Below are 27,711 nucleotides of genomic sequence, written 5' to 3' on the forward strand. Positions count from 1 at the left end.
CTTCTGTGGAAGGATAGGGAAAAGAATTTGTGATCAAATAAGAAAGCGGAAATGAAGACAGGTGGCTTGGAGAATTATGAAGGAAGTCGGGGTCAAATTTTAAGACAAGTTTGGAGAAATTGAGGAAAATTTGAAGAAAAATTGCCAGGTAGATTCTCACACAGGTTCTACTTCAAAATTTAAAAAGGAATGGGTCAAGGACAATTAAGGAGGCTATAAAAGGATTAAAGAAGTTTAAGAAGTAGAATCAAAAGAGAGAAACTTGAGGGGAAAAATATTTGGAAAGATAGATAAGGCAAGGAAAATTTTAAAAAAATGTAAACTGAGTAACTGGAAGTTACCAATATAGAGGGCGTTGGTGGGTAGGACAGACTTTTGAAACAGATATGAAGTTGGTAAAAGGCTGAAGGGGAGATTGGTGTGGTACCCCAGAATTCATAAGACTAAGAAAAGGAAGATGAAGGGAGTTTGATCATCTGCAGAGACAGAAGCTTGTCCTCCTAGGAATAATACATGGAGCCACACAAGAAAGCGGGTAAAAGATCATTCAGTAAAAATCAGGAGAGGAATAGTCATTGATTTTGTGTTCAGGAGATACTAATACAGCTATTTGTTTGCTTATTAACAATGGAGGACAGTTTTCTTTCCAAAGCATATATCAAAGACATAAGAGAACCTCCCAAGGTTTTTCGAAATTGATTAACATGTACATGCTTCTAGTGATTCATGTAGGAATATTGCCAGAAAGAACATAAAAAATATTGCCAATGATTATGAATTCTTACACAAAAAGCTAGAGACTAGGTAAAAAAAGTCCATAGGAAAATCCATTAGATTAAATGTCTATGCAGCACTGTCCAGGATTTAAACAACAAACAAAGGTAACTAGAGGTCCTAACACAAGAAGACAAGTTTGCTCTATGTATCACCAAGACTTAGTGAAATAAAATCCATGAGTGGACAATTCCTTAGTATTACCATATTCAAAATAAATAGATAAAAGTGATGGGATGGCATAACATTACATTTTAAAGTATTCTTGTGAGGAAATCCAAGAATAAAAAAGACAAAGCATGACAGTGTTTGGGTAAAGATGAATATAAGAAAAAAACAAATGGGGTAGTAATGATTTCATTAATCCAGACATCTGAGCAGCTCTGCCAAAAACACAGTACTTAACTTTTTATCTTACTGCTTTGATCATTTAGTCATCTATATGTGAAAGAACTAATAAGGGCAATTTTTTTTCTGGTCTGATTCTAACAGGGAGGAACTAATTATGGTGGAAACCCTAAGCAGAAAGAAGCACTCTGTCTTAGATTTTGTGATAGAAGAGAGGAAATTCAGGGAATCTGATGTGTACTCTAAGTTTTGGGGAAACTGATTTCAAAAGACTGAGAAATGGTAGAATATAATTAACTAAAATTCTACATGGGAGAAGAAGAGCCAAAATGGCAAAGTGAGACCAAACATTAGAATCTAGCTTGCCCCTCTGCCTTTTGACAAAGGTCTAGAAAAAGCACCAGACTGAATTCTGATAAAGGAAAGTTTACAGTAAGTCATTTTTTCTAGTGTAGGGTAGCTTAGGGAGATGGGGAGAGAGGTCTATAGACACTGGGGAAGGGTTCTGAGCCAGGAACACATGTACCAGTGAGAAGCATTCCAGCACCCATGGACAGAGAGGACTGAGAAAGAGCACCAGGATAGGAAGTACCAGGGCAGAAAGTGATCCCAGAAGATCCCTGAGTAAGCACTGGGCACATAAATGGGTGCCATCCAGTTTCAGGTCACAGATCCATGGAAGAGAGGAGCAGTCTTGATTCATGGGCTTTAACTGTGTACTGAGCAAGGAGCCAGTCCAAGGAAGCAAATGACTGTGTGGCTCCAATCCCAGGAGTCAAGTATAGCATCCCACACCATAGCAAGCTGGCAGTTCACTTGCTCTGAGACTGCAGGGTCTCCAAGTGGTATAATCAAGCAGCAGTCTACTGAAACAATGAAAAACAAGTCAATAGAACCAAATCTGGTCAGAAACTTGTAGAACTCAGGCCAGCATGGGAGTTTTTGCCCCAGATTACCCCACTTTAGAGATACTAAAAACTTGTGGAGCCCCCAAGCTGAGTTGTGAAAGCAATAAAAAGATATGAAGGCATAAGCCAAGGCCAGACATTACCCCCAGAAATGAGATGAAAGCCCAGTACTAACAAAGTCAAGAGTCAAGTAGGCCAGAAGAATGAGCAAACAAACAAAAAAAAAAAATCTGACCATAAAGACTTATTGTGAGGGAAACTCAAGATGAACAGAAAAAAATGACTATATGTGTATGCATACATACATACACATATATACACACATATGTGTATATGTATATTTTGCAAACAAAGCCTCAAAGGAAAAAAATGTAGTTTGGACACAATTCCAACAGAAATTCCTTGAATAGTTAAAGGAGGTTAAAAAAATTGTTTTTAACCAAATGAGAGTGGTCAATAATGGAAAAAGAGGCAAGACCTAGAGAAGAAAGATAGGAAAAGAGAACAGCTTGGAAAAAAAGAAGTACAAAATCTTACTGAAGAAAATAAATCCTTTAAAATTAGAACTGGCCAAATAAAAGTTGTCACCCAGAGTGGAACTGACCTCTAACCTGGGAATGGACAGAACCAAACAAAGCATGCAAGAGGCAGGTGTGTCAGGGATTAACTTAAGTTTAATTAATTTCAGAGGGAGGAAAATGCTCACAAGTGGAAGGTGCACTCCTCCCCACTCCACCCCCCAGAAGAGGGTTTAACATGCTGGGGCAAAGGCAGGTCATATACACATAAAAACCACAAGTGAGCTGGACGACAACACAATCATTCTTAGCAGTTCCATGGCAGGCTCATGTGTAGACAATGCAGGCGTTCGTAGGTCCAGTGGGAACAGTTCTTAAGTTGATTGTCTTAAGTCTTAAGGGTCTTTGAGACTTGTGATTATTCAGTGAAACACAGAACCGGAGTTAGTGTGGCAGGAGCAGGAGTGTAGTACCTGGTTTGGTTCACTTGGCTGTTATAAGAAACGGGGATTGTGAGCATGTCAAGAGATGTGATGGATGGCTTTAGGCTGCAGCACATTGGCTCTCAGGTCCCTGGGAAATAGGGGACATAAATCTCTTGGTGAACACCTGTTGCTGAATAAAGCAATATACTTCACCAGAAAGTAAGATCATCCAGAATGCAAAGGATTGTTGTTATGCCAAGCTCAGGACACAACCTGCTCAATGGGTCTTAGCTCAGGGAAACAGAGTTTCCGCAAATAGCTTGACAAAGTGAATGACTCCCATTAATCAAAAGACCAGAGGAGAAAAAAACAAGAAAATATTAACTATCACACATGAAAAACTATTAACAGAACAAAACAGAAGGGACATAACTGAAGAATCCCTGGCCTGAAAGTCATGAACAAAAAAAAGCCTACACATTATCTTTCAAGAAAACATAAAACTGTCCAGATATCTCAGATCAGAGGGCAAAGTAGAAATTGAAAGAATCTACAAGTCACCTGAAATAAACCGTAACATGAAATCTCCCAGGAATATTTTAGCCAAAATCCAGAGTTCCAACTCAAGGAAAAAATTCTGCAAGTGACCAGAAAGAATTCAAGTCCCAACAAGTCATAGTCAGGATCACCCAAGACTTAGCAGCTAGCACTATGAAAAAAAGCAGAGACCTTGGGATATGATATTCCAGAAGGCAAAGGATCTAGGCTTACAACCCAACAAAACTGAATACAATCCTACAACAGAAAAAAATGAATCTTTAATGAAGTAGAGGACTTTTAAACATTCCTGATTAAAAGACCAGAGCTAAGTAGAAAATCTGACATACAAAAATAGGAGTCAAGAGAAGTTTAGAAAGGTCAACAACTGTAAAATCAGAAGGGACTAAACAAAGTTAAACTGTTTACGTTCTTATACTGGAACATGATACATGTAGCCCCCCAGAACTTTATCATCACTAAGAGTCATAGAGGGAGACTAATTTGAGGGCCTTGGTATGATTCTATTGTATTTGGATGATATCAACAGAAAAAATTATATGAGTGAGGAAAGGGAATGAAAAAGAGATGGAAGGGAGAGGAAGAATGGGGAAAATTATCTCATAATTGGAGTGCACAAAAAGCTGTTTATACAACAAAGAAGAGATGGGGCATTGGAGAGTGAACCAAAGTTGAACCTCATTCTCATCTAAGCTGGGTAAAGAAAGGAAGGATATTCAAATGTGCACACAACTGCACACACATAGTTGGGTATACCCAACAAGGAAATAGAAAGGAAAGGGGCTATGGGAAAGGGGAGAGGGAATCAGAAGAAGGATAGATGAAGGGAAGCATTAGTTGGAAGCAAAACACACTTAAAGAGGGGGCATGGAACAAAAGAGAAGGATAAATATAAAGGATGGAGGGGAAAACACAGCCATCATAATGATGAATGTAAATAAGATAAACTTACCTATAGAACAGTATAACAGAATGGATTAGAAACCAGAATCTAACAAGATGTTGTTTACAGGAAATACATTTGAAAGAAAGATGCACATAAAGTTAAAATAAGGGAACTACAGCAGGCTTTTTAAGCTTCAGCTGAAGTAAAAAGGGCAGAGATTGAAATGATGATATCAGACAACAAAGAAACAAAAATAGAACTAACTAAAAGGGATAAACGGAAACTCTATTTTGCTAACAGGTAAAATGAAGTAACAGCACTAAATATATGCACCGCATGACATAACATCTAAATTCTGAAAAGTTAAGTGAATTACAGGAGGAAATAGACAATGAAACTATTTTATAGTAGGGGGACCTCAATTTATTCCTCTCAGATATAGATAAATATAACCATAAAATAAGCTAGAAAGAGCTTAAGAAGATAGATAAAATTTTAGAAAAGTTAGATACTCTAGAATTCTAGACACTATTAAATGAGAGTAGAAAGCAGTATACCTATTTTCATCTGTGCATGGCACAGAAATTAACTATGTGTCAAGTCATAAAAATCTCATAAATGCAGAGAAGCAGAAACATGAAATGCATCTTTTACTGACCATAATGCAATAAAAATTACATTCAATAAAGGGCTTTTGAAATGAAGATTAAGCTTTAATGGGCAACTAAATAATCCTAAAGAATAGGTATGTCAAAGAACAAACTGTAGCACCAAGCAATAATTTCAGTAAAGATGATGACAGCAATGAAACGGCATACCAAAACGTGTGAGAATGCAGCCAAAGTAGTTCTTACAGGAAAATTTATGTCTCTAAACTTTCATCAATAAAAGAGAAAAAGAGCAGATGAATGAATTGAGCATTCAACTAAAAAAAAAAAAAAACCTAAATAAATTAGAAAACCAACAAATTAAAACACTTCAATTAAACCCACCAAAATAGAAATTCTCAAAATCAAAGGAGATATGGACAAAATTGAAAGTAAAATAACCTCTGAATTAATAATTAAAACTAGGACCTGCTTCTCTAAAACAACAACAATAAAACAGTTATGCCATTAGCCAATTTGAATTTTTAAAAAAACACATTGCCAGCATCAAAAATGAAAGGTGAATTCATCATCGATGAAAAATAAAAGTAATTATTAGGATCTATTTAAACCCAACTGTGTGCCAATAAAACTGACAATCTAAATAAAATGAATGTTTTGAAAAATGCTCAGATTAACACTACAGGAAATGGAATATGCAAATAATCTTATGTTAGAAAAATAAACTGAATAAATCATAGATGAACTCCCAAGGGAAAAACACCAGGGTCAGATTTATAAGTAAATTCTACTAAATTTTAAAAATAGGTAAAGAAGAGATCTTAATGATTTTCTTCTTTGTTGCAAATATAATCTTGACACCTAAACCAGCAAAAGTTAAAACAACGAAAACTAATGAAATTGATGCAAAAAATGTAAAAAAAAATATATTACCAAGGAGACTACACAATATAGCACAAGGATCATACAATGTGACCGCGATGGATTTATAACAGGAGAATAGGAGTAGTTCAATATTAGGAAAACTATAAACAATTGACTATATTAATAACAAAATCAACAAATATATAATTATTCTAACAGATGCAGAAAAGACTTTTGATAAAATACAACACTCATTCCTTTTTAAAACACTAGAAAGCATAGGAATAAAGGGAGCTTTACCTCAAATGATAAGCAGTAGCTATCCAAGACCAAGAACCACCATTATCTATAACAGGAAAGAAAGCCTTTCTAAAAAGATCAGGGATAAAGCAATATTGTCTATCATCACAATTATTGTACTAGAAATGCTAGCTCTAGCAATAAGACAAGAAAAAGAAATTGAAGGAATAAATGTAGGTGAGAAAGGAAACAAAAACTACCAGTTTACAGATATGATCTACTTAGAGATCCCTAGAAGATATAAACTAAATCCACATAAATCATCCGTATTTCTGAATATTACAAACAAAACCCAATAGGAAGAGATGGAGAAATTATATTTAAAATCACTATAGATAATAGAAAATAATTGGGAATCTGCCTATGAAATATTCACAGCAACTATAGGAACATAATCACAAAACACATAAATATAGGCAGATCCAAATAACTGGAAAAATATTAATTGCTCATGGGTAGACTTATTTATATAATAAAAATGATCATACTACCAAAACCAATTGACTTATTCGGTCATATGCCAACCAAACTACCAAAGGACTATTTTATAGAACGAGAAAAAATGATTATGAAATTCATTTGGAGAAACCAAAGATCAAGAATATCAAGGGAATCACTGAAGAAAGAATGGTAAGGAAGGGGTTTAATTACCAGATTTCAAACTACAAAGCTGATGTCATCAAAACAATTTGGTACTGAATAAGAAAAAGGTTAATCAATGGAACAGATTAGTTACCCAATATACAGAAGCAAATGAGAATAGTAACCTAGGTTTTGATAAACCCAAAGATCCCAACTATAGGGGCAAGAACTCATTATTCAATAATAACTTGGGAAAACTGGAAAGCAGTTTGGCAGGTACTACGTATAGACCTTTATCTTACACTGCATACCAATACAGACTGAAAATGAGTATGTATGGAGATTCACAGAAGGCAAAAGGAAACATTTTGATTAAAGAAATTTTAAAAGTTTGCACAAACAAAACCAATGCATCTAAAATGAGAAGAAAAGCAGGAAATGGCGGGGGTGGGGAGGCAATCTTTGCAACAAGTTTCTCTGATAAAGATTTCATTTCTAAGATACATAAGGACTCTGCAAAGAAGGCAATTTAAGTCTGATGTCAGAAAAAAGAACTACTAGAGTCTGACAAAATCTACAGGGAACACTGGAAAGCAGGCTGGCAGAAATTAAGCATAGTCTAGCATCTTATACCAAGAAGAACTAGAAATGAGTATCCGGCTTAGGAAAGGTGATATCAGGAGGAAATTAGCTTAACCCAACTATTGATAAAAATTTCATAACCACAAAATTATGTTTAGAAAATATTACAGAAGATAAAATGGACAAATTTTCCCCAGTTCAATTAATATTTTGTTCCTTTCAATTACATGTAAAAAGAATTTTTAACATTCATTTTTAAAAAATTTGAGTTCTAAATTTCTCCTTGTCTTCTTCCCTCCCCTCTCCCTTCAATGAAAAGGCAAGCAGTTTGATATAGGTTATACATATACAGTCGTGCAAAACATTTCTACATCAGTCATGTTGCAAAAGAAAACATAGACCCAAAAAATCCATGAAAAAATAAAGTAAAAATTAGGATGTTTTGATCTACATTCAGATTCCATCAGATCTTTCTCTTCAGGTGTATAGCATTTTTCATTAGAAGTCCTTCAGAATTGTTTTAGACCTTTGTATTGCTGAGAATAAGTCATTCACAGTTGATCACTGTACAATATTGTTGTTACTATATGCGATGTTCTGCTCATTTCATTTTGCATCAGTTCATGTAAGTCTTTTCTGGTTTTTTTGAGAGCATCCTACTTGTCATTTTTTTATAACACAATAGTATTCCATCACAATTATATTCCACAACTTGTTCAGCCATTCTCCAATTGGTGGGCATCTCCTAAATCTCCAATTCTATGCCACCAAAAAAGAGTTACTATAAATATTGTAGTATGTATAGTCCTATTCCTTTTTTTTAAAAAAATCTTTTTGGGATGCAGAACTAATAGTGGTATTGCTGGGTCAAAGGGTATACACTGTTTGATAGCTTTTTGGGCATAGCTCCAAATTGCTCTATAGAATAGTTGGATCAGTTCACAACTCCACCAACAGTGCGTTAGTGTCCCATTTTCCCCACATCCCCTCTGATATTTGTCATAATAAGAACAATTTTGATGAGATAAAATTTAAAATTTTTGCACAAATAGTCAAACTGGCAAAAGTTAGAAGGGAAACAGGTAACTGGGGGGAAAAGAATTTGCAACAAGTTACTCTAAAAAAGGTCTCAAATCCAATATGTATAATGTACTGATTCAAATTTATAACAAGTTATATTTCCCAAAAGATAATCAAAAGATTTGAATAGTTTTCAAAAGAAGAAAAGCAAGCTATCAGCAACCCGGTTAAAAAAATATTCCAAATCACTAATAATTAGAGAAATGCTAATTAAAGTAACTGAGGTTCCATCTCCCCTTCCCCTTTAGATTGGCAAAGAAGATAAAAATGGAAATGTTGGAGTGGCTATAGGAAAACAAATACAACAGTGTACTGTTGGTGAAGCTGTGAACTAGCATAGCCATTCTGGAAACCAATTTGCCAATTTCATTTGGCGCTTAAATTCAGAATTATTAAAGAATCTTCCCATTGCATGGAGTTATTAAAGCAGTTGGATAGCCATTTTTCAGGTATGTTACAGTGAGGCTCTTTATGTAAAAAGCTTACACCAGATAACAACTGGAGTCCAAGTTTCTACACTTTGTAGCAATTTCCAGACTTCTCAACCCACAAACATCAAAGTCAGCTTTAAAGGTCCGTGGGGAAGCCCTCTCACCTGGGTGAGAGGGGAACACTGTCTGGTCCCATGGAGACTAAGGAGCCTCTGAATTTTGAAAGCAAATAGAGCTGTAGAGCAAAAACCTGCCCATAGGAAGGAGGCTTAGCATGCCCCTTTTAAGAGCTGTTAAAGTGAACTGAGCTGTTATCACAGAGCCTCTGGACTTTGGAGGTGAATTGAGATGACAAAGCTGGTGGTGTGTGCTAGTATTGTTGTTGCACTATTGAGCTTTGTTTTCTCAGAGGCAGAAGCTGCAGGCAGAAGCTGGGAGAGTTTGGACTGGAGCAGTGTCCAGGAGCTGAGATATGGAACAGGAACAGAGAGCTGCCTATGTGTGAATCCGGGCAAGAGTTGGGAGTGGTCAGGCCACAGAGGAAGAACCACAGAACTTGGAAGTCAAGTTAAAATGGAAGAAGACTTTACTTGGACACCTGGTATTGATTAAGATTATTCTTACTGTGACCTAAGGGTGGATTGTGTGGTATTTTCTGCTACCCCTTAAGGATTTGTCATACTAGGGAAGACCCTAGCCTGGGACCCACTGATTGTGTAAACAAGTATTTTGGGGAATGCTATTGAATGCAATGATATATGCTATTTGCCATATGAATAATGAGTGCTATGATAAGTATATATATATGTATATACACACACACACACATATATACGTATATATGTATATATGTATACATATATATGTTCTGCTTAAGGATGTTGCTATGAATATTATGTTTCACTTTATTGAATGGAGAGTTCATTATACTATGTGATTAAACCCCAAACATTATTCACAGCAGCAGTCTTCAGGTGTGCCGCAGTAACTGGTGTTACAAGAGGAATGTACTGGGAGAAAGAGAAAGGGAGAGGTAGAACATAGAAATTTATCTCATATAAAAGAGGCAAGAAAGAGCTTTTACAAGGGAAGGGAAGAGAGGGGAGGTGAGAGGGAATAAATGAGCCTAAATTTGGCTTAAGGAGGGAATAACACATTCATTTGGGTATGGAAATCTATCTTACCCTCAAGGCAGGGGGGAAGAGGGCAGGAGAGGGAGGATAATAGAAGAAGGGACAGTAGGTTGGGGAAGGTGTAATCAGAAGCAAACACTACTGTGGGGGGACAGGTCAAGGGAGAGAATGGAATAAATGGAGGGCAGGCCAGGACAGAGGGAAATGTGGTTAGTCTTTCACAACATGACTGTTATGAAGTGTTTTGCATGGCTACACATGTATGACCAATATCAAATGGCTTGCTTTCTCAATGAGGGTGAATGGGGAGGGAGGAAGGAAGAGAATATAGTACTCAAAGCTTTAAAAACGATTGTTAAAAATGTTTTTTGCATGTAAGTTGTACAGGCAATGAATGGTGTATAGAAATCTATCTTGCTTTACAGGAAAATAGAGGGGAGATGGGAGGAGGGGGTGATAGAAAGGAGGGCAGATTGGGGGAAAGAGTGGTTGGGGTGCACGCTGTCCTGGGTTGGGGGGAGGGGAGAGCTGGGGAGAAAATTTAGAATTCAAAATTTTGTGGAAGTGAATGTTGAAAACTGAAAATAAATTATATTTTTAAAAAAACCTTAAGGCATCATACGGATGCTGGCTGTTATCTGTTTTTTAAAACTGTATCAACATACTACTCTCTGCTCCCATTTACACCGCAAGTGAGCCACCAGTTTCTGATAAGCCCACTGCTGTCTATTACTATTGTTACCGTTATTATTGGCCTCAATACTGCTACAGGTAACATACTGATTCCGTTTTTTCTGAAAATCCTGCTTCGGCCTTTGAGTAAGTATTTGAGTACAGAAGCAAACAAACATCAGATGTCAGGAGTCCTAGTCAAAAAGTGCGAGATGAACGTTTCCCAGGAGCTATCTGCCTGACACACAGTCATACACGTTACACGGTAACACATACACACACGCACTCGCTCTCACAGCAGGGGGCACAGCCGGCTGGAATGCCCGGAGCCGGAGGGAGGAAGGCGGTGTCACGGGATCATGGAGTGCATGGGGGGGGGGGGGGAGGGAGCAAATCACAAACAGACCAGAAAGGCAGGAGGGGCAGGTGAGGACAGGTTTTGAGTTACGAGTGCATAGTTGGCCATCCCGAGTCTTACATCTGACCCAGACGGTGCTGGGAGTCACCGGAGTTTCCTAGGAGGGAGAGGAGGAGGCAGCCGCTCAGACGGAGCCGTAGGGAGGCCGCGCAGCCCCGGCGAGGGCTGGGTGCGCAGGGCGGGAGTGTCCGGGAGCTCCTCGGCACGAGGGAGGGGGCAGAGCCAGAGCGTTACTAGGGGGCGGTGACGCGGAAAGTGAGGATTCTGGGGCGGGGGACACCGGGGTGGTCTGGGGCGGGGGGCAGGGGGACGACGGCGGTAACAGTGCACAAGGAAGGGGCCCGTGCACACAGTGGGGGGCCACCTGTTCCTGGAAATGGCTGGGAGAGGGCCGGCGAGGAGGAGGCCGGGATGAGCGGAAGTGGGGTCCAGTCAGGGGTGGGGAGGTTTTAGGAGCCCCCGAGAAGGACGAGAGGCGGAGAACTGACCCGGCCAGACTGTCCTGGGTTCGGGGGTCAAAGGGCTGAGGTACCGGGGAGGGCCCGCCCAGCGAGAGCCGGGCCCCTCGGACGTCTCGGCGCCGCGGACTCTGCTCGGGGAGGAACAAAGGTTACGCCCCTCTCCCCGCGTCCCGCCCCCCGGTCCCCAGTCACGCCTCAGGGGGGCAGGGGGGAGGGGAGGCCTGCGGGAGTCGGGCCCAGAACTGGGGGCGGGGCGGGGGCGGGGCGTACGAGGAACAGCCGGCGCAGGAACCGCGGGACGCCATTTCCCAGAGTCCTTCGGGCCGCGCGATTTCCGCTGGATTCTGGGAGTCGTAGTTCGGGGCTCCCCCTGCGCCGGCGCAGTACTAGACGCTTGGGGCGTTCAGCCCATCTTTTTCTTGTTTCTTTTCTTTTTTTGTGCAGTGACTCCGGGGCAGAAGGTGAGTGTGAGCGAGTGTGAGCGGGAGCGCGAGTGTGAACTTGAGTGTGAGCAGAGGGGGCGTGCCTCCGCCCCACCCCCTCCCCGCCCTCGGCTCTGACCTCCCCCCCACCCCCTCAGGCCTTCATCCCAGAGGACAAAGACCCGCTGCCCACGTGTCCGGCCGAGCCCCCGGGCGGAGGAAGAGCCGGGCCGTGGTCCCTCTAGGCCTCAGTTTCCTCCTCGGTCAAACATGGCCCTGGGGGCCTCCTAGGCCACGGCACACACACACCCCCCCCCCGCCCCCGAGGGAGGGCACCGGACGGGGGCGGGGCCTGCAGGGGCGGAGCGGGAGCTTTGGGGTCCGCGAGGAGCTGACCAAAGGGGACGGGGCGGGGGGCCCTCTGGGTGCAAGAGCTGTAACATCCCCCCGCCCCCCCTTGAGGCAGAGTCTGGGGATTGGGGGCAAAAGGGAGGGAGAGCAGACATCCCCCCCACCCCCATGGGGCAGGGTCTGGGGATGGGGGAGGCCCAAGAGATCGAGAGTAGGCACCACCCCTCCTCTTTAAGTTCCGTTCAGGGAGAGGGCACCCAGAGAGGAGGGGTCCTGGGACCCCAGATTCTCCAGGGGGTAGAGGAAGGCAAGGTCTGGGGATGGTGCTCTAGAGTGAGAAAGAGTGAGAACTGGGAAGGTCTAGAATAGAGTGAAGGGGGGGAGGGGGAGTAGAACACTGGCCTCTTCCCAGAACTGCCCCTTCTTGACTTTGCTGCGGTTGTCCCCTTTCCTCCCAGAGTTTTTGGGACACTCCTCCCCTGATTCCCTCTCTCCTGCCCCTCAGCTTCTTGTGCACCTCTGCTGATGCATTATCCACATCGTGGACACTGACCGTGGGTGACCTGGACCCTCCTCTCTCTGGACACCCTCTGCCTTGGTGCCTTTCCACCCGGTTCAGTTATCTTTGTGCAGACTTACAAATATCCACAGCCCTAATCTCTCTTATGAGCCCATCAGTGCTTGTTTCACACGTCAGCCTGGATCTCCTGAGGACATCTGAAAGAGCATGGTCAAATCAGAACTCGCTATCCTTTCCCCCAAACACCCCTCTTCCAAACTTCCCTGTTACCAACTGTCAGGGGCATCCTAGTCCTTCCAGACACCCAAGTTTGCACTCGGTGTCGTACTCAGTCCCTCACTCTCATTTATCCCACGTGTCCAGTCAGTTGCTACATCTTGGCATTTACATCTTCACAATGTATCTTTCTTCCTCTGCAGTCACACCCTTAGCACCTCTCTCTTGGAGTACAGCGATAGCCCCTTTCTGAGTATTTCAGCATCTCAGCCCTTTCCAATCCATTCTCTATAAACTGCAGATTGATTTTCCTAAAGTTCACTTCTGATCTTGTTACCCTTATTTCATTGGCCCTCTCTCTTTTCTTTTTTTAGCGTCATTATCACTCCACTTAAACACCATTGCAAAACCAACCCAACCCCTTGTAACAAATAAGTATAATCAATCAAAACAAGTGCATGTCCAAAGATGTATCATCTTCTACATCCTAAGTCCATTGCTTCTCTGTCTAGAGATGGATAATATGCTTCATCAATGAGTCCTTTGAAAATGTAGTTGGCTATTACTTACATAAGAATTTTTAAGTGTTTCAAAGTTGTTTTTCTTTATCATACTGTTTTCATTATATAAATTGTGCTCCCAATTCTGTTGACTTCAACATTTCCTACTTTTCCTGCTAAAATTCTCTTTTGTCGTTTCTTAAGATGGTGTCATATACTATTACAATGTATTTACCACTACAGTCATTGATTAAGTGATGTACCCCTTGGTTTATAGTTTTTTCCCTCCCCACCCCTCCCCTCCACTCCTCCTTTCTTTTCTTTTGCACTCCTGCCCTGCCCTGCCTTTCCCATCTCCCCTTGGGAAACATTTAATGGTGTGTTACTTTTAAATTTCTCTCCCCATGTTATATTCTCCCATTTGCCCCCTCACCCCCATCTGTTTCCCTGTTGAGTTTGATGTTTTTCTACACCAAATTCTGTTTAAGTGTTTTCCATTCTCCTTTAATCTACTTCAGATAAGATCAAAGTTCATCTGATACTCCCAGTCCTTACCCTGTCTCTTCCATGTACTTCTCCCATACTTTTCCTCTGCTGTACTTCACTTATAAGAAATAGTAAATTCCACCCCTTTCTTCCTTTCTATACTAGTATATTCCTATTAGCCTTTTCTCTTTGCCTTCTTAAAACCCTCAAAACAAAACCAGACTACCCCACCCCCATCTCTGCTTTTCTTATTTAACTCCCTCAAGGCCCTTTGAAGATAGAGTTCTGAAGTTGGTTTCTCATCTCCCCCATTAGAATGTTAGCATTATACCATCATATAACTACTCTCAATTCCTCAAATAAATTTATCTTTTTAGGTTTCTCTGATCTCATGGGTTTGTATTTCAAAGTGCCTACTCAGGTCTGTCTAGTGCTTTCACCACAAACATTTGAAAGTCTTCTATGCCATGAGAGATCCATTTTTCCACTGTAGGATTCTATTCAGTTTTGCAGAGTAAGTTATTCTTGGTTATAAGTCTACAGGCTCTTTTGCTTTTTGGAATGTTCTGGTTTTTAGTAGAAGCTGTTAGGTCTTGTATGATCCTGACTATGATTTACTAGACTTTGAACTGCGTCTGTATTTTCCTCGTTATTAAATTGAAAATTAAAATGAAAAGAATAATAACACTAGCATGACCTACCTCCCTGGGGTGTGAGATTTACAGGAGATAATGTGTACTAAGTGCTATGTAAACTGTCAGACACCATATGTGAGTCAGCTGTGCTTCTGACCACTTTCTCCACTTCAGACCCTTCTGTCCTCAACACTGTTTTACAGATCAGATCCCCATCCTTAGCATGGTGCCACACAGAGAGGATCATGTTTGGAATCAAAAGACTTGGGTCTGAATCTTGGTTCTGATGCTTTTAATGTTTGAATTACTCTGTGACCCACATTTCCTTATGTCTAAAGAAAGCATTAGATGAGATGATTTCTAGCCTTCTCTCCAGCTCCATCCTCTTGGTCTTTTTCTCTTTGGCTCTCTTTCCCATGTAGTAGAAGGAGTGCCAGTGTCCAGAAGAGTGGTGTTCACACCCAGCCTCAGATGTGGACTATGTGACCCTGGGTAGATTTAACCTCTTTAGGCTCAGTGTCTTCAGTTGTGGAAGGATATAATCTTTTTTAGGTCTTTGAGGGGAAGCTTAGCAACATCATTTATCCATGTGATGCATCTATAATGCGCACGCACACACACACACATACATATATAGATACACTTAAGTGTGTGTGTGTGTGTGTGTATGTGTATGTGTAGAGTTGAAATCAACCCCTTTAACTCTGATACCTTAACAAGGTAAGAACATCTCAGCCAGTCAATCAAAAGACCTTAGACTTCAAAAAGGTCTTTAAACTAAAACGGTCATACAAGAGTCATGTTCAGATTTGAAGAGCGAGTGTGGAGTTCTAGCTGAGTCTCCTAAAAATGAAACCCAGGGACGGGGAACAAGATGATGTAGGCTCTTTGTAGAGTCATGAGTCCAGTCTGTCTTTGGCTCCTGAGGATACAGACACTGCCATGAAATGATCTGGGGACACCTGTGGGAAGATGGGGAATTCGACACCTTTTAGTTCTTTCAGAGTTGGCAAAATCCTTCCCTGGTCATAGTGGGGATGAGAAAAGGAGATCTAGTCAGTGGATCTTCAGAACCCTTTTTGGCATCATGGGAGAGAGTCAGAGGAGCCTTTGAGCCCCTGGGCTTGGGCTCTCTCAGTTCATTGCAGTGTCTATCCTCATTAGCACTGGAATGTTCCATATAACAGTCTTTGAATTGCAGCTATAATGGCTGCCTTAAGTCTTCTTTAATTAGAATAAATGCTGTCATTTTTTAACCAGAGCTTCACTGTATAATAATGAAATTCTTTGGAGGTCTCCAGCCATATTCCTTTGGATAGTCTCCACTTTATTTAAGTTCTTTCTAAAGTGGGGAGTCCAGAACTGAACACAGCCATTATCCAGGCGTTTTCTGACCAAGGCCACCACATTTTCTCCTCTCCCTAATTCTGTGCAGCATAAGATTGAACTAGGTTCTTTTGGCTGCCATAATGCACTCTTGTGTTGAGCTGCAGGCTTGCTATACCTTCTGTCCTTGTACTTCTGCAGTTCTTTGAATCCAGGTGTTAAATTTAATATTTACCCTTTGGTTAAATTTAATCATTTAGATTCAGTCTAATCTTGACTGTTTTCCAATGTGTTAATAGTCCCTCCCAGCTTGGTGTCATCTGGTAAACATGTTGTCAATGGATGCCTTTATCTAAGTCCAGGATGAATGTGGCCAGGGACAGATCCCTGGAAACTCTCCAGTGACAGCCTTCCACTTGGTCAATAATGACTTCTTTTGGAGCTCAGCCATTCAGGCTTTTTCCAGTCCACCTAACTGTATATACTCTTATATAGCCAAACCCTCTTCCCTTTGTCCATAAGGATGACATGAGACAAGCTGCATCTGCTGCATTTCTTTGACTTGCCAATCCTACCAAAAAAGAAATGAGCTTTGTCTCGTAAGACCTTTAAAAATTGAAGCCTTTTCTTTTTCTGTCAGTTATTTCTGGATGAGAGAAACTGTACTCCACCCCCTTCCCACCAGTATTAAACCTTTTCATAAAAAAGAAAAACAGATAAAACTAACTGAATAGCTGACACCTTTTAGTTCTTTCAGAGTTGGCAAAATCCTTCCCTGGTCATAGTGGGGATGAGAAAAGGATATCTTTGACAGCTATGTAACCTTCTGACCTACAGTCTGTCCTCTTTATGGAAGATGAGAAGACATTTCTTCATCACTCTCTCCCAGTGGGGCCTAGATTGGTCATCACATTTAATCTATACTTAAAATATGTCTTTTACTGTTATTTTCATTCACATTGTTAAAATTGTTCTATCTATTTTCCTGGTTCTGTTTTCCTTCTCCATCAATTCATATGAATCTTCATGTTTCTTTGAATTCCTCATGTTTGTCATTCTGTACTGCAAAATAATACTCTGATACTTTTATTTACCATTGTTAAAAAAAAATAAAGACAACATTATTTCCCTACCCCCGTCATTTCTAGTTCTTTGCTGCCACAAAGGGTGTTGCTGTGAATATTTTCGCACATATTGAACTTTTCTGTCTTTGATCTCCTGGGTCATGTATTGGGATGTATGTCTGTAGCAGGATAGTTGAGTTAGAGGATAAAGACAGTTTAGTTACTTGCATAATTTCAAATTTAAATCCAAAATAGTTAGACCATTTCCCACAGCTCTTCCAACACTGACTACTGCCATCTTTTGTCATCATACCAGTTTGTGTAGTGTGATCTGAAACCTCAGAGTTATTTTGATTTTTTTTTCTTTTGCTATTAATAATTTGGACCATTAATAGTTTACAATCCTTTGGTCTCCTTGGACTTCTTATCTTCTGAAGAATGACTGTCAGTATTATATATTTGTTTCAGGTCTCTGTATATTTTAGAAATAAGACATTTATTGTGATATTCCACAGTCTTTCAAAGACCATGGGCAGAAGCTCAGCTATTACAACTGCAAATTATTCTAGACTCTGGGAGGTAGTTCCTCTGGACCTTGTGATTTGAACTGATCAAAGGTAAGTAGGTATTATTTTCATATTTCTGTGGGCTTTGAACTCCTTATTAGCCACCTTTTCCCCCTGTCAAGTCTTTCCCTAAAGACTTCGTCAAATTGATTCTGCAAATATCCTGTCAAGCATGGAGGAGATGGGAAATGTTTTTCTTAATTCGGTGAAGAAGTTACTGAACCAGAGAGAACTTGCTTTGCATACTTATTGTTATGCAGTTCTTAGGGGGAAGTCTTATGAAGTCATCCCCTGTCATCTTCATCACCTTGGAGTGTCCAGCACTAATATCCATAGCCCTTTCTCCTGGTTCTAGGAAAAGATGGATTCTAGATAGGGTTAACTTCTCCCTCTGGAAAAACCCTGTTTAAACTTATGCCTAGATTAGGCTTCATAGGTCCTGGTGGATAATTCCATCCTGGTGACTGTAGAAGCTGGAAGGGAAGGGAAGACTGGGATTCTTCATAGTGTTTTCCTCCACTGTCCATTCTGACTTCTCAGCATTCTGGCGTTTTCCGAAAAGGAAGAACTGAGGTGAAGGAGAAGATGACGTCTGCGTTCCTGACAGCCTGGTCTCAGGTAAGTCATCATTCCTCTTTTGCCTGGAGTGCCATCTCATTCCTAAAAGTAGGGGCATCTTTCTTATCCTTTGTCTCTAGCTCCTCTCCTCTGCCAGGATGAATCCAGGGTTGGATAGGTTGTTCATTCCCATAGGTTGTTCTTTCCCAAATGTCTCTGGCCATCTTTGTGGATGATGTAGGACTTCTGGTATTCATATCATGCAGTCCCACAAGCACTGAGTGTCAGCAGACCCTCTGCTGGGGTTTAAAAATACACATTTAAAAACCAAAGAGTCCCTCTCCTCAAGGAGTTGACATTCTTTTGGGAGAGTCAGCATGTACATATATAAGTGTAAATGGGAAATATATACAATTTCAAAATGCTATAGTCCAATACCCATCAAAGCATTGGTGTGCTCCAAGGCTACACCCCAAGCTCTTTCAGCTTCTGCTGTGCTAGAAAGGCGTCATGTATAAACCCAGCAAGATGGAAGCTTTCCTCTGAGGTCCATCATAGCTAAGCACAGGGAGGACCACCCTCAGGAAGCCAGCAGTACAAAATGGCCCAATTCTCTTCACCCTCCATTCTGCTCATGTGGTGATGGGAGTGTGGGAGCACAAAAGGGGAAGAAAGTGCTAAGAACCACTGCTTTTAAACCAGCCATCAGCTTTCATTTGAATGTTGATACTCTAAATGTGAGGTCTGTAGAGTAACTGGGGCCATATCTTGCTGTAGAATTGATATTCTTGCTATAAATGAAATCAGAAGAAATTAAGGAATAGAAAGATGAAAAAAAAAAGAAACGATAATCACTGCTCTTCAGGGAGTTTGTAGTGTAAGGGGAGGATACAAGCTAAGTAAGGTAGTGCTGGCAGGAGAGAGTATGTTAATTTTCATAGTTACTTGGATGATGAGTGGAAGACAGACTTTCTGGGAGTAACTATAGAGTTGATAATTATGCATCCAGAGCTAGGAAAGGGGGAAGGGCACACATGGATGGTGGCAGGTGGCAGCTGGCCATGGAGTGAAGTGAAGGGAGGTGTTGCTGGGGCCCATCAGTCAGGACCCCAGGGATCCAGTGGGACAGTTCCAGCAGTGCAGTAGTTAAGTCCTTCATGACTTGACTTCTGGTCAGGGTGGCAAGACAACTCTTGAGAAGATGGCCAGGGAGTGATGAAGAGGTAGCAGAATTCAATGAAGAACTTGATCAGATGCCTCAAATTAAAAGAGCATCTGCTCAGTTTCATGATGACACTGTGCCAAGGTGGGCCAAGGTGAGGATGGGGAGAAATACGTGGGAAAGAGGAAGGAGAGAGATTTAAGAAAAAACACGTCTTTTCATTGTGAGCCATTCCTTTGTGAAAAACAATTGGTAGATCCTGGATGTAGCAAGCACCAAATAACTTTGAAGAAAAAGAAGTAGGTTATTCTTTATCAGACACAAAGCAGCTTCAGTGCAATGGAAGAGGCAGTGGCTCTAGAGCCAGAGGACCCAGGTTCAAATCCCACTTCAAGGATGACCTGCATAACTTTGGGCAAGTCCCTTCTCCTTGGCCTCAGTTTACTCATCAACAAAGTGAGGGGGGTAGATGGGCTGTGAAATCCCCTCTGGCTTTAGATCCAGGACCATGTGAAAAGATCTGTTTTTGATGTGAGAGTTATCCCTGATTTCACTGTTTGTATGCACAATTAGAACATGGACTTGTCAAGTTAAGATCAGAATTATTAAAAAGCAAGAAGGGAGGTTGCTATAAAGGACAAGACATGACTTAGGACTGAAACAGCTTATTCCTGAACTATTTAAACAGTGAACAAGATAAATTGACAACAGAAATGTTGTCACAATGAGAAGACACAGGGATCCTGGGGAGCGTCTTAGTTTTCAAACATCAGACCTTACTACAGGTCATGAAAGGTCTGGTTTTAGATCATAAACTCATTTGTTAAGTTAAAAAAGGACAATGGACATTTCTGAGCAGTAATATCTCATAAAACAAAGAGACAGGGTGACGGGGTAAAATCAGTTAAGGAGCACTTGGCAAGACAGCAAGCTAAGCAGTCATCCCAAAGGCATTTAAAGATGAAAACAAGTAGAAGAATAATGGAAAATATTTACAAACATCCTCATGAGTTTACTCCATCAAGGACCCCCATATTTGGACCCTAACATCAGAATCCTAGCTGTTCTCTTAGGGAAGTCAGAAATAGTACTAAACGAAGATGGGAAAAGCAGCCGGATAGGATTTGACCTCATGCATCCAGAGGAATTAGATTCCTGCAGGAGTGACAAAATTGTAAATACATTGGGGATTCAATAGACAAGTTACCTGAAGGAGAGGATACCAGTTATATGTAGAAAAATCTCTTACATTATTAATCCCCCAAAAAGGCAGCTGAGAAAACATTTATAACTGTTAACCTCTATATCTCACATTGCATGTATATAGAATAATTCAAATTGAGGGCCTACTCAATGCAGGTAGTCTTTGAGAATAAGCAGGCTTTCTCAGTAATATTCAAGAATAGACCATGTCAATCATTCAACAGATATTTAGTAAGTGCTTGCCATCTGCAAAGTGCTAGAAATTCACAGAGAAAAGTGAAAGATTTCCTCTCATAGGGATCACATTCCAGTGGGAGAGTAAATGTGCAACCCGTACACATCTTTACCATTTTACTGTTGACTAAAACACATAAGAGAATATACATTTCCACAGTACTTGTTGCTTGTTGATTATAAAAACACATTTGTTGGTTCTCTAGAACAAAATACTTCTTCACAGCATAAAAAGAAAAACTAGGTTTAACAGCCTTCTGATCTTGACCATTAGGCAACACATAAAACAGGGAGATGAATGCTCATCATAAAAAGAGATACAGAGTCCAAAGTGAAAAAGGTTCCCTCCTTTCCTCCTTCTGCTCCCTTCTTCCCAGACCTCATGGGCTCACCTGGGGAAAATAGATTCTCTCCCATCCTTCTACCACTGTCACCTTCCTCTCTTCTGCTTCTAGTTGGACACTACCTACCCTCAACCCCCTTGCCCCCCTGTTCAGGAAGGAACCTAGACCCCCATTCCACTTGGACCCTTAAGCTCCTTCTCGGATTCCCAATGGTGCTGAACCAGTCCCCTTCAGACTCCTCACCCTATTGAGTGGATATGGCTGCTAACACAGCTTAAATGAACAAAGAATCACCAACTGTAATCCTTGTAAGAGGACCACTAGGCCTTACTTTCTGCCATTTTCCTATAACTTCAAGTCTTCTGGACCCTGCTGTTATGCCCGCAGCTGACCTGCCATGTCTCCCTAAGGATCTTTGGGCTTTGCCACCCTGCTCACCGTTGTACTCTTAGAACAGCTGAGTCTTTCCATGTATCTGGCAGCTGAACCATCGTGTATGTGTTATCTTCCCCATGTAGAGTGTGAGCTCCTTGAGGCAGGGATTGTCTCACTTTTTCTGTCCCTACTGGCTTGCACAGGACTTGGCACATGGAAAGCACTCAAATGCTTTTTAATTTGTTATTTCATTGGCTGTAGCTTTTAGATCTGTCCAAGTTGTTTTCCTTTATACTGTTATAGTAATTATGTAGCTTGTTTTCCTAAGTCTCTTCAGTTCATTCTGCAGCCATTCATACAAGTCTTCCCAGGTTTCTCTAAATCCATCTTTTTCATCACTTCTTATAATGCAATAATATTGCATATCCGTTATGTTCATATCATAGTTTGTTGAGCCATTCTCCAAATGGACTCCCACTTTGTGTCCAGTTCTTTGCTACAATAAAATGTACCGATATAAAAATTTTTGTACATAATGTTTGTTTTGTACATCTTTTCCTCTGTCTTTGCTTTCTCTAGGGTATATGCCTAGCTGTGACATTGCCAATCAAAAATGTGCACAATTAAATGATTTAGGGGTTGGGCATAATTCAGGCGTGGGGAACCTGTGGCCTCCAGGCAACATGTGGCCCTCTAGGTCCTCAGATACAGTCCTTTGACAGAATCCAAACTTCATAGAATAAATTGTAAGAGGCTGCAAGTTCCCCAACCCCTGTACAGTTGCTTTCCAGAATTGGTTTCCAGAAATTGTTTTCCAGAATGCTTGAACCAATTCACAACTTTGCAGTAAAAGGATGGCCCTGATGTTGGAGTCCAAATAGAATCATTGTTGGAGAAAACAGTCTGCTGTAGTACCCTTCATAACCCTTTTCTGTTTTTCATCCTTTTGTTTACCTTCAGGTTTCATCCTTAAAAAGCCCTCAGATTTTAGGTCTCACCATACTTTCTCTGAAATGATCTTACTCCTCTTCTCCTTGATTTATAAGGTGATACTGCTCATATCAGAGGACATTGCTGATGATATTCCACCATCCATAATCAGCAATCACTTGATTTTTATTTCCTTGCCAAGCAGAAAGACAAGGATGTTAAGGACAGTAATATTTGAGAGTATCAACTCTCAATACTAACATAATACATCACAAAACAGCTAAGAGTGATGGAAGGAGAACCACAGGGGTCCAGAAAGCTTGTTGTGAGACCTAATTAAGTCTAACCATCCCAAGAGTATTGACCAATCAAGCTAGAAGGACAGCAAACTCAAGAAAAAGGGAACCTATTTTCATCATTCCTAAAAAATACCATTTTCAGTAGCAGTGGCAGTGGTGCCACCAAACTGTAGATTCTAACACAGTAGCCCCCAGTGTGCTGTAGGCAGAAGTGGACAATAAAACCAGCTAGTCCAGACTTGTATTTGCGATGTTTTCTATTTACATAGTAGTGATGCAGGCCAAAAAAAAAAAAAAAATCACCCATGGGTAACTTTCTACATTTCAGGAAAATTCATTTATACTAAGGAAAGGATGATATGCTTGAGTGTACTCCATAAAAGATTGGTACATCCAATCCAAAGCCACTGATGGCTTTCTGTGGATTATAATAGGAGTAACACAGGACATGCCCTGATTTGTTTTGTTTCCCACCCACCATGACAAGCACCAAAACATTGCTTTACAGCCATAATACACTGTGCTTTAAGTTTCTTCCCCTCTAAAGACAGCATGGGATAGACTGCACTGTACTTGGATTTATGAAGTACTTGATTTTCAGGAGAACAATGTGTATGTTAACAATATTATAAAGACAAAAAACTTTGAAAGACATAAATACTCTCTTAATGCAAAGCCTAACAACAATTCCAGAGGACTAATGATGAAACATGCTTCCCACCTCGTTCCCACATTTGGATAGGGCTAGTATTGGAATTTGTTTTCTTTGATTATACATGTTTGTAAACAGGGGTTTTGTTAGCTTTTTTTTGTTTTCTTAGTAGGGGAGGGAGAGGGAAGGAAGAAGAGAATGTGGATCTGAAAATAAAATTTAATTAGAAAAATGTTTTTCAAGTACCTGGTTTTTGAATCTCACCTCTGACACATATTAACTGTATTGAATCCATAACAAGTCATGTAGGAATAAGCAGGATAAAACACCAATCTTAATGGAGGCCAATTTCATCTTCAAGGTATCATGAAACCTTTGTGTGATGAGACCCAGGACTGGGAAGGATAAACCTATTCAAAAGATACAAGGGAAAGGGGTGGGGAAAGGTCGCAGCATTGTATGTTAAGAAGAGATCATCAGATGAAGAAATCCAGGAGCCAGAGGGCTTTGGAAGGAGTAGTATCCCAACCCTTCCTCCTCTGCAAGTTACACTCACATTTCCTTGAAAGGTATTGAGATCATTCTCGAGTCTTGATTAGCTCAGGGAACTAAAGGCTTAGGCTATTGAAGTTCCTGGTCACCCGTGTACAGAAAAGCAGGATGAACTTTGGGGTAGCTCTGATGTTTGGCTGGTGAATCATAGTGGCAACTCAAGCTTCCTTTGGCATAACTAGTTCCAGATGTCCTCTGTGCCTATCCATGTTGAATATCGTCCTTCTGCTGTGGCTAAGCATATTTTTTTTTGTTGTTGTTAAATGCTTAATAACCTACAAGTGGCTAATCTTGTTTCTTTAGGTAGTACTTTAGCTATGCTAGTCTTTTGTGTGCTTTGGTAGGTTGATTCTCAGATATTTTGTGCATATTGTAGTTGTTTGGAATGGCATTTCCCCTTCTGTTACTGCCTCTTGAATTTTGTTCCAATATCAAACCAAGACTATGAAGAGTATTGGTCTGAGTCAGCTCTCGTCCTGAACATGGAGGGTAACATGGTGGAGAACATTGGGCCAAAGTAAAAAGAAGTAGACACTGGAATAGCGTTACCACTGAAATATTTTACAGACTGTCTCTACCAGCAGTGGGATTCTCCTGGAATGGAGCCATCTTAACATGAAGAAGGGGCACTTTAATGATCTCTTCATGTATTCAAGCTCTTTCTTTCTCTGCTAAAAGTAGTAGTCAATTTCTTGTCTTAGTCACACTTTAATTCTTTATCAGGTAAAGTATTAAATTTCCTCAAGGGGAAATTCTATTTTTTGTCTAATAGGGAGGAACTGATTGCTGGATTGAAAATTATAGGATTCCCTGATTCTAATTTTTTCCCCAGTCTGTAGTGATCCTACCCCTGGCCTACCACTACCATACCCCTCCACATCATCATGTGCTAATGGGATCTGTGGATTTCTGGAAGTAAAATAAGTAATAGTTTTTAGAGAATAACAGGGTCGTCTTATTTAGAGAGCAAAGTATTTGTATTTTCTCATCCATTTGTGGCCTGGCTTCTAAGTAACACTGCCCAAAATGTGGTTACTAGAACTAGAGAACGATTTATATATTGTATCCAATTAGAAAGTGCTACAGTTTTTAAAGAATAAAGCACGCTTACTGAGCACTTGGAACTCAGTGGGAGAAATATTCATGAAGTTCATTTTAAGTCTGAATGTAAAGTTACTTGGTGTAAAGTAAGATGCAAAGCATGCAGATGGATGTATGAGAAACTCTTAACATGACATATTCCAAACTGAATGCTGTACAGACCATTCCCTGCGTGGTATACCAACCTCACTTCTCCCTTAATACTCTCCAGTAAGCATGAATGTGTCTGGATATTTCAGAAATCACTGACATTCCAGGATGTGGCTGTGGAGTTCACCCAGGAAGAATGGGGGCTATTGGAGCCAGCTCAGAAGGACCTGTTCAGGGAAGTGATGCTGGAAAACTATGAGAATTTTGTCTCCCTTGGTAAGGACAGCTTTTTTCTCATGATTCATCTGGCCAGAGAGGTGACTTTGTATTCTCACTTCCTAAAAGTTGTTAGAAACCAGAAGTGCTTAGCCAAGTTTTTTTGACTGGTGTGCAGGATGTAATTGTAAATGCATATGATGTGGAAAGATTTCTAAATCCTTCGGGGTAACAGTCACAGTGTTTCTGCTTCATTTTTCCATATAGAAGGTCTTTGTTCTGCACAGTTAGAAATCAGCGGCTTTATTGGGCTGTTTTCCTAAAGCTACAACTTCTCTGCCATCTACTCCTCCTAGTCAAAGTTTCAGTGTAGATACCTGAAAACAAAAACATTTCTGCACTCTTAGCACAGAGTGCATTAAGATGAACTCATTTTCTCTGAACCCCATCACATTCCCCATATTTTAATCAGAATACAAAACAGAACATCCTGCCGAGGCCCTTCATAGCATGCCCCACTCCCTGAAGCTAAAGAGGCTGAGATGGAATTCTGAGATGTCAGTCTGTTTATAGCATTTTTCACATTATTACCTCATGTTCAGGGCTTCCAGTTTCCAAACCAGATGTGACCTCTCACCTGGAAAGAAGGGAAATATTCAGGCTGCCAGAGGGAGAAGTCCCAAGAGGCACTTACGTAGGTAAGTGAATAAAAACCAGGCCAGTGGATGTGATTGTGGATCAGTAGAGGGGACATTACCTTTGATATATTGGGCTAGGACCTTTCCTTAAAGTCCTTTAAGTCTCTCAAGAAGGATTGTGGCTGTCCCTCTTGAGCTACTTCCTATACCTTCATCTTTCAGTTCAGCAAATGAGTCTCCTCATCTCTTTTTCTTCATATTTCCCTACATTATCAGAGAAAGAATCCTTTCTTTCTTTTTTTCTTGATGCTACAGAAAAGCTTCATGGTGTAGTGGATAGAGTACCAGAGTTGTATTCAGTAAGAACTGGGTCTGAATTTGGCCTTAGAGACTCAGCTGAAGCAAGTCACTTAATTGCTCTGAGCCTCAGTTTCCACATCTGTAAAATAAGAAGTTGGCACTTGATGTTCTCAGATGTATCTTCCAACTCTACAACAGCGATCTAAAGATCCTGTACTCTGGATCCTATTCTTTCATGCTCCTTCACATGATTATTTTCTTGTCTTCTTTGTGTCCTCAATCCACCCTTCTTCAAAGATTCTCTTTCTGCAGGACTAGCGAAGTCTGACCTAGGTTTAAGAGAATTCAGCCTTTGCTCATTCCTGTTGCCAGTTTTATCTCCCTTCTTATTCTACTTGCTCCAGTTATTGCCAAACCCCACAAATATGAATTATGTCCTTTGTCTCTTGCTTTCCCATTCTGCCTTTTCTTCCCATTTCTCCATGGAAAATAATATTTAAATTTGCCATAGACTTAGGGGATGCTACCAGGAGTTTACATAGCACTTTAGCAGTATACTATATACTATACTATAGCACTTTATGGTTTATAAAGTGGTTTTCTGTCCTGGAACATGGGGAGTGAAAATAATATCCCCATTTTATTGAACAGGACCATGGAAAGACTCAATGAGGTTTTGGCTTGTCTGTGGTCACTTGGCTAGTAGTGTCAGAGACTTAACTCAAGGTCCTCAGTCTCTAAGTCTCTCTTATCCTCCTCTACCATGCTGATTCCCTTTCCTTTAACTAAATTGAAATGTAGTTTTCAAATCTTCATCACTTTCATCTCTTTACAGCAGTTCATAATTTTACTAACTGTTTTTGACATTTCTTTGTTGGGAACAAATTGGAACAAATTGGACTAGATGTACTCTGGTTTCCTTTCCAACTTTGAGGTCTTATGAAAGCCTCCTGTACTCTACCCTGGTAGACCACATCTGGTCAGCCATGGGCAGTTTTGAGTTTCATGGTTTAGGGAGGAATTAGACAAGTTGGAACATTATCAGAAAGATGACCAGAGTGGTGAGAAAATTGGAGACCATGTCCTTATAGGACTGGTTGGAGGAACTGGGTATGTTTGGCCTAAAGAAGAAAATAGAGGTGGTAGTTATCTCTTAAGTTTCCATTGTATTGTTTATATTATAGATTTTCTGCTTTTCTTACAAATTAACATTTTCCTATATAAAGAAGAGAAAACAAAGGTTGTATTTAAACTCCTATCATGTACATTTTTGAGTACATGAAGTACTCCTAATGTCATTTTCTTGACAACTCCTGTCATATACATCTTAGTATTAACACTGCCCTCTTGTGTCCCCTTCAAACTTCCTTTTACTCTCCCCGTAATTGTGATATGTATCTCCTCCCCTGCTTATCTAATTTAT

The 27,711-nt window shown here is 40.5% G+C and overlaps 1 protein-coding gene and 1 long non-coding RNA gene across 5 annotated transcripts in view; one reads left to right on the forward strand and one right to left on the reverse strand.

Moving 5' to 3' along the window:
* Positions 1 to 92: 92 nt before the first annotated feature.
* Positions 93 to 11,764, reverse strand: LOC140521602 (uncharacterized). The gene is made up of 2 exons (XR_011973003.1): positions 11,576 to 11,764; positions 93 to 3,121 (listed from the first exon to the last, which is right to left on the reverse strand). It is a non-coding gene; the product is annotated as an uncharacterized lncRNA (long non-coding RNA).
* A 3-nt stretch (positions 11,765 to 11,767) lies between these two features.
* The window catches only part of LOC140521601 (uncharacterized), a 28,771-nt gene continuing 12,827 nt past the window's right edge, over positions 11,768 to 27,711 (forward strand). For 2 of the 4 annotated variants that reach the window (XR_011973001.1, XR_011973002.1), the window contains exons 1-4: positions 12,075 to 17,685; positions 18,175 to 18,252; positions 25,284 to 25,410; positions 25,953 to 26,048. Coding sequence is in view for 2 of the 4 variants with exons in the window: in XM_072636816.1 (XP_072492917.1) it covers positions 18,220 to 18,252; positions 25,284 to 25,410; positions 25,953 to 26,048 (256 nt within the window). In the remaining 2 variants the exon portion in view is untranslated. Of the gene's footprint in view, positions 12,010 to 12,074; positions 17,686 to 18,174; positions 18,253 to 25,283; positions 25,411 to 25,952; positions 26,049 to 27,711 lie in introns of those variants that run through there. The other 2 variants (XM_072636816.1, XM_072636817.1) reach the window with 2 other exon arrangements.

This window comes from Notamacropus eugenii, chromosome 1 (genome assembly GCF_028372415.1).
Source record: "Notamacropus eugenii isolate mMacEug1 chromosome 1, mMacEug1.pri_v2, whole genome shotgun sequence".
NCBI classification, from domain to species: Eukaryota; Metazoa; Chordata; class Mammalia; order Diprotodontia; family Macropodidae; genus Notamacropus; species Notamacropus eugenii.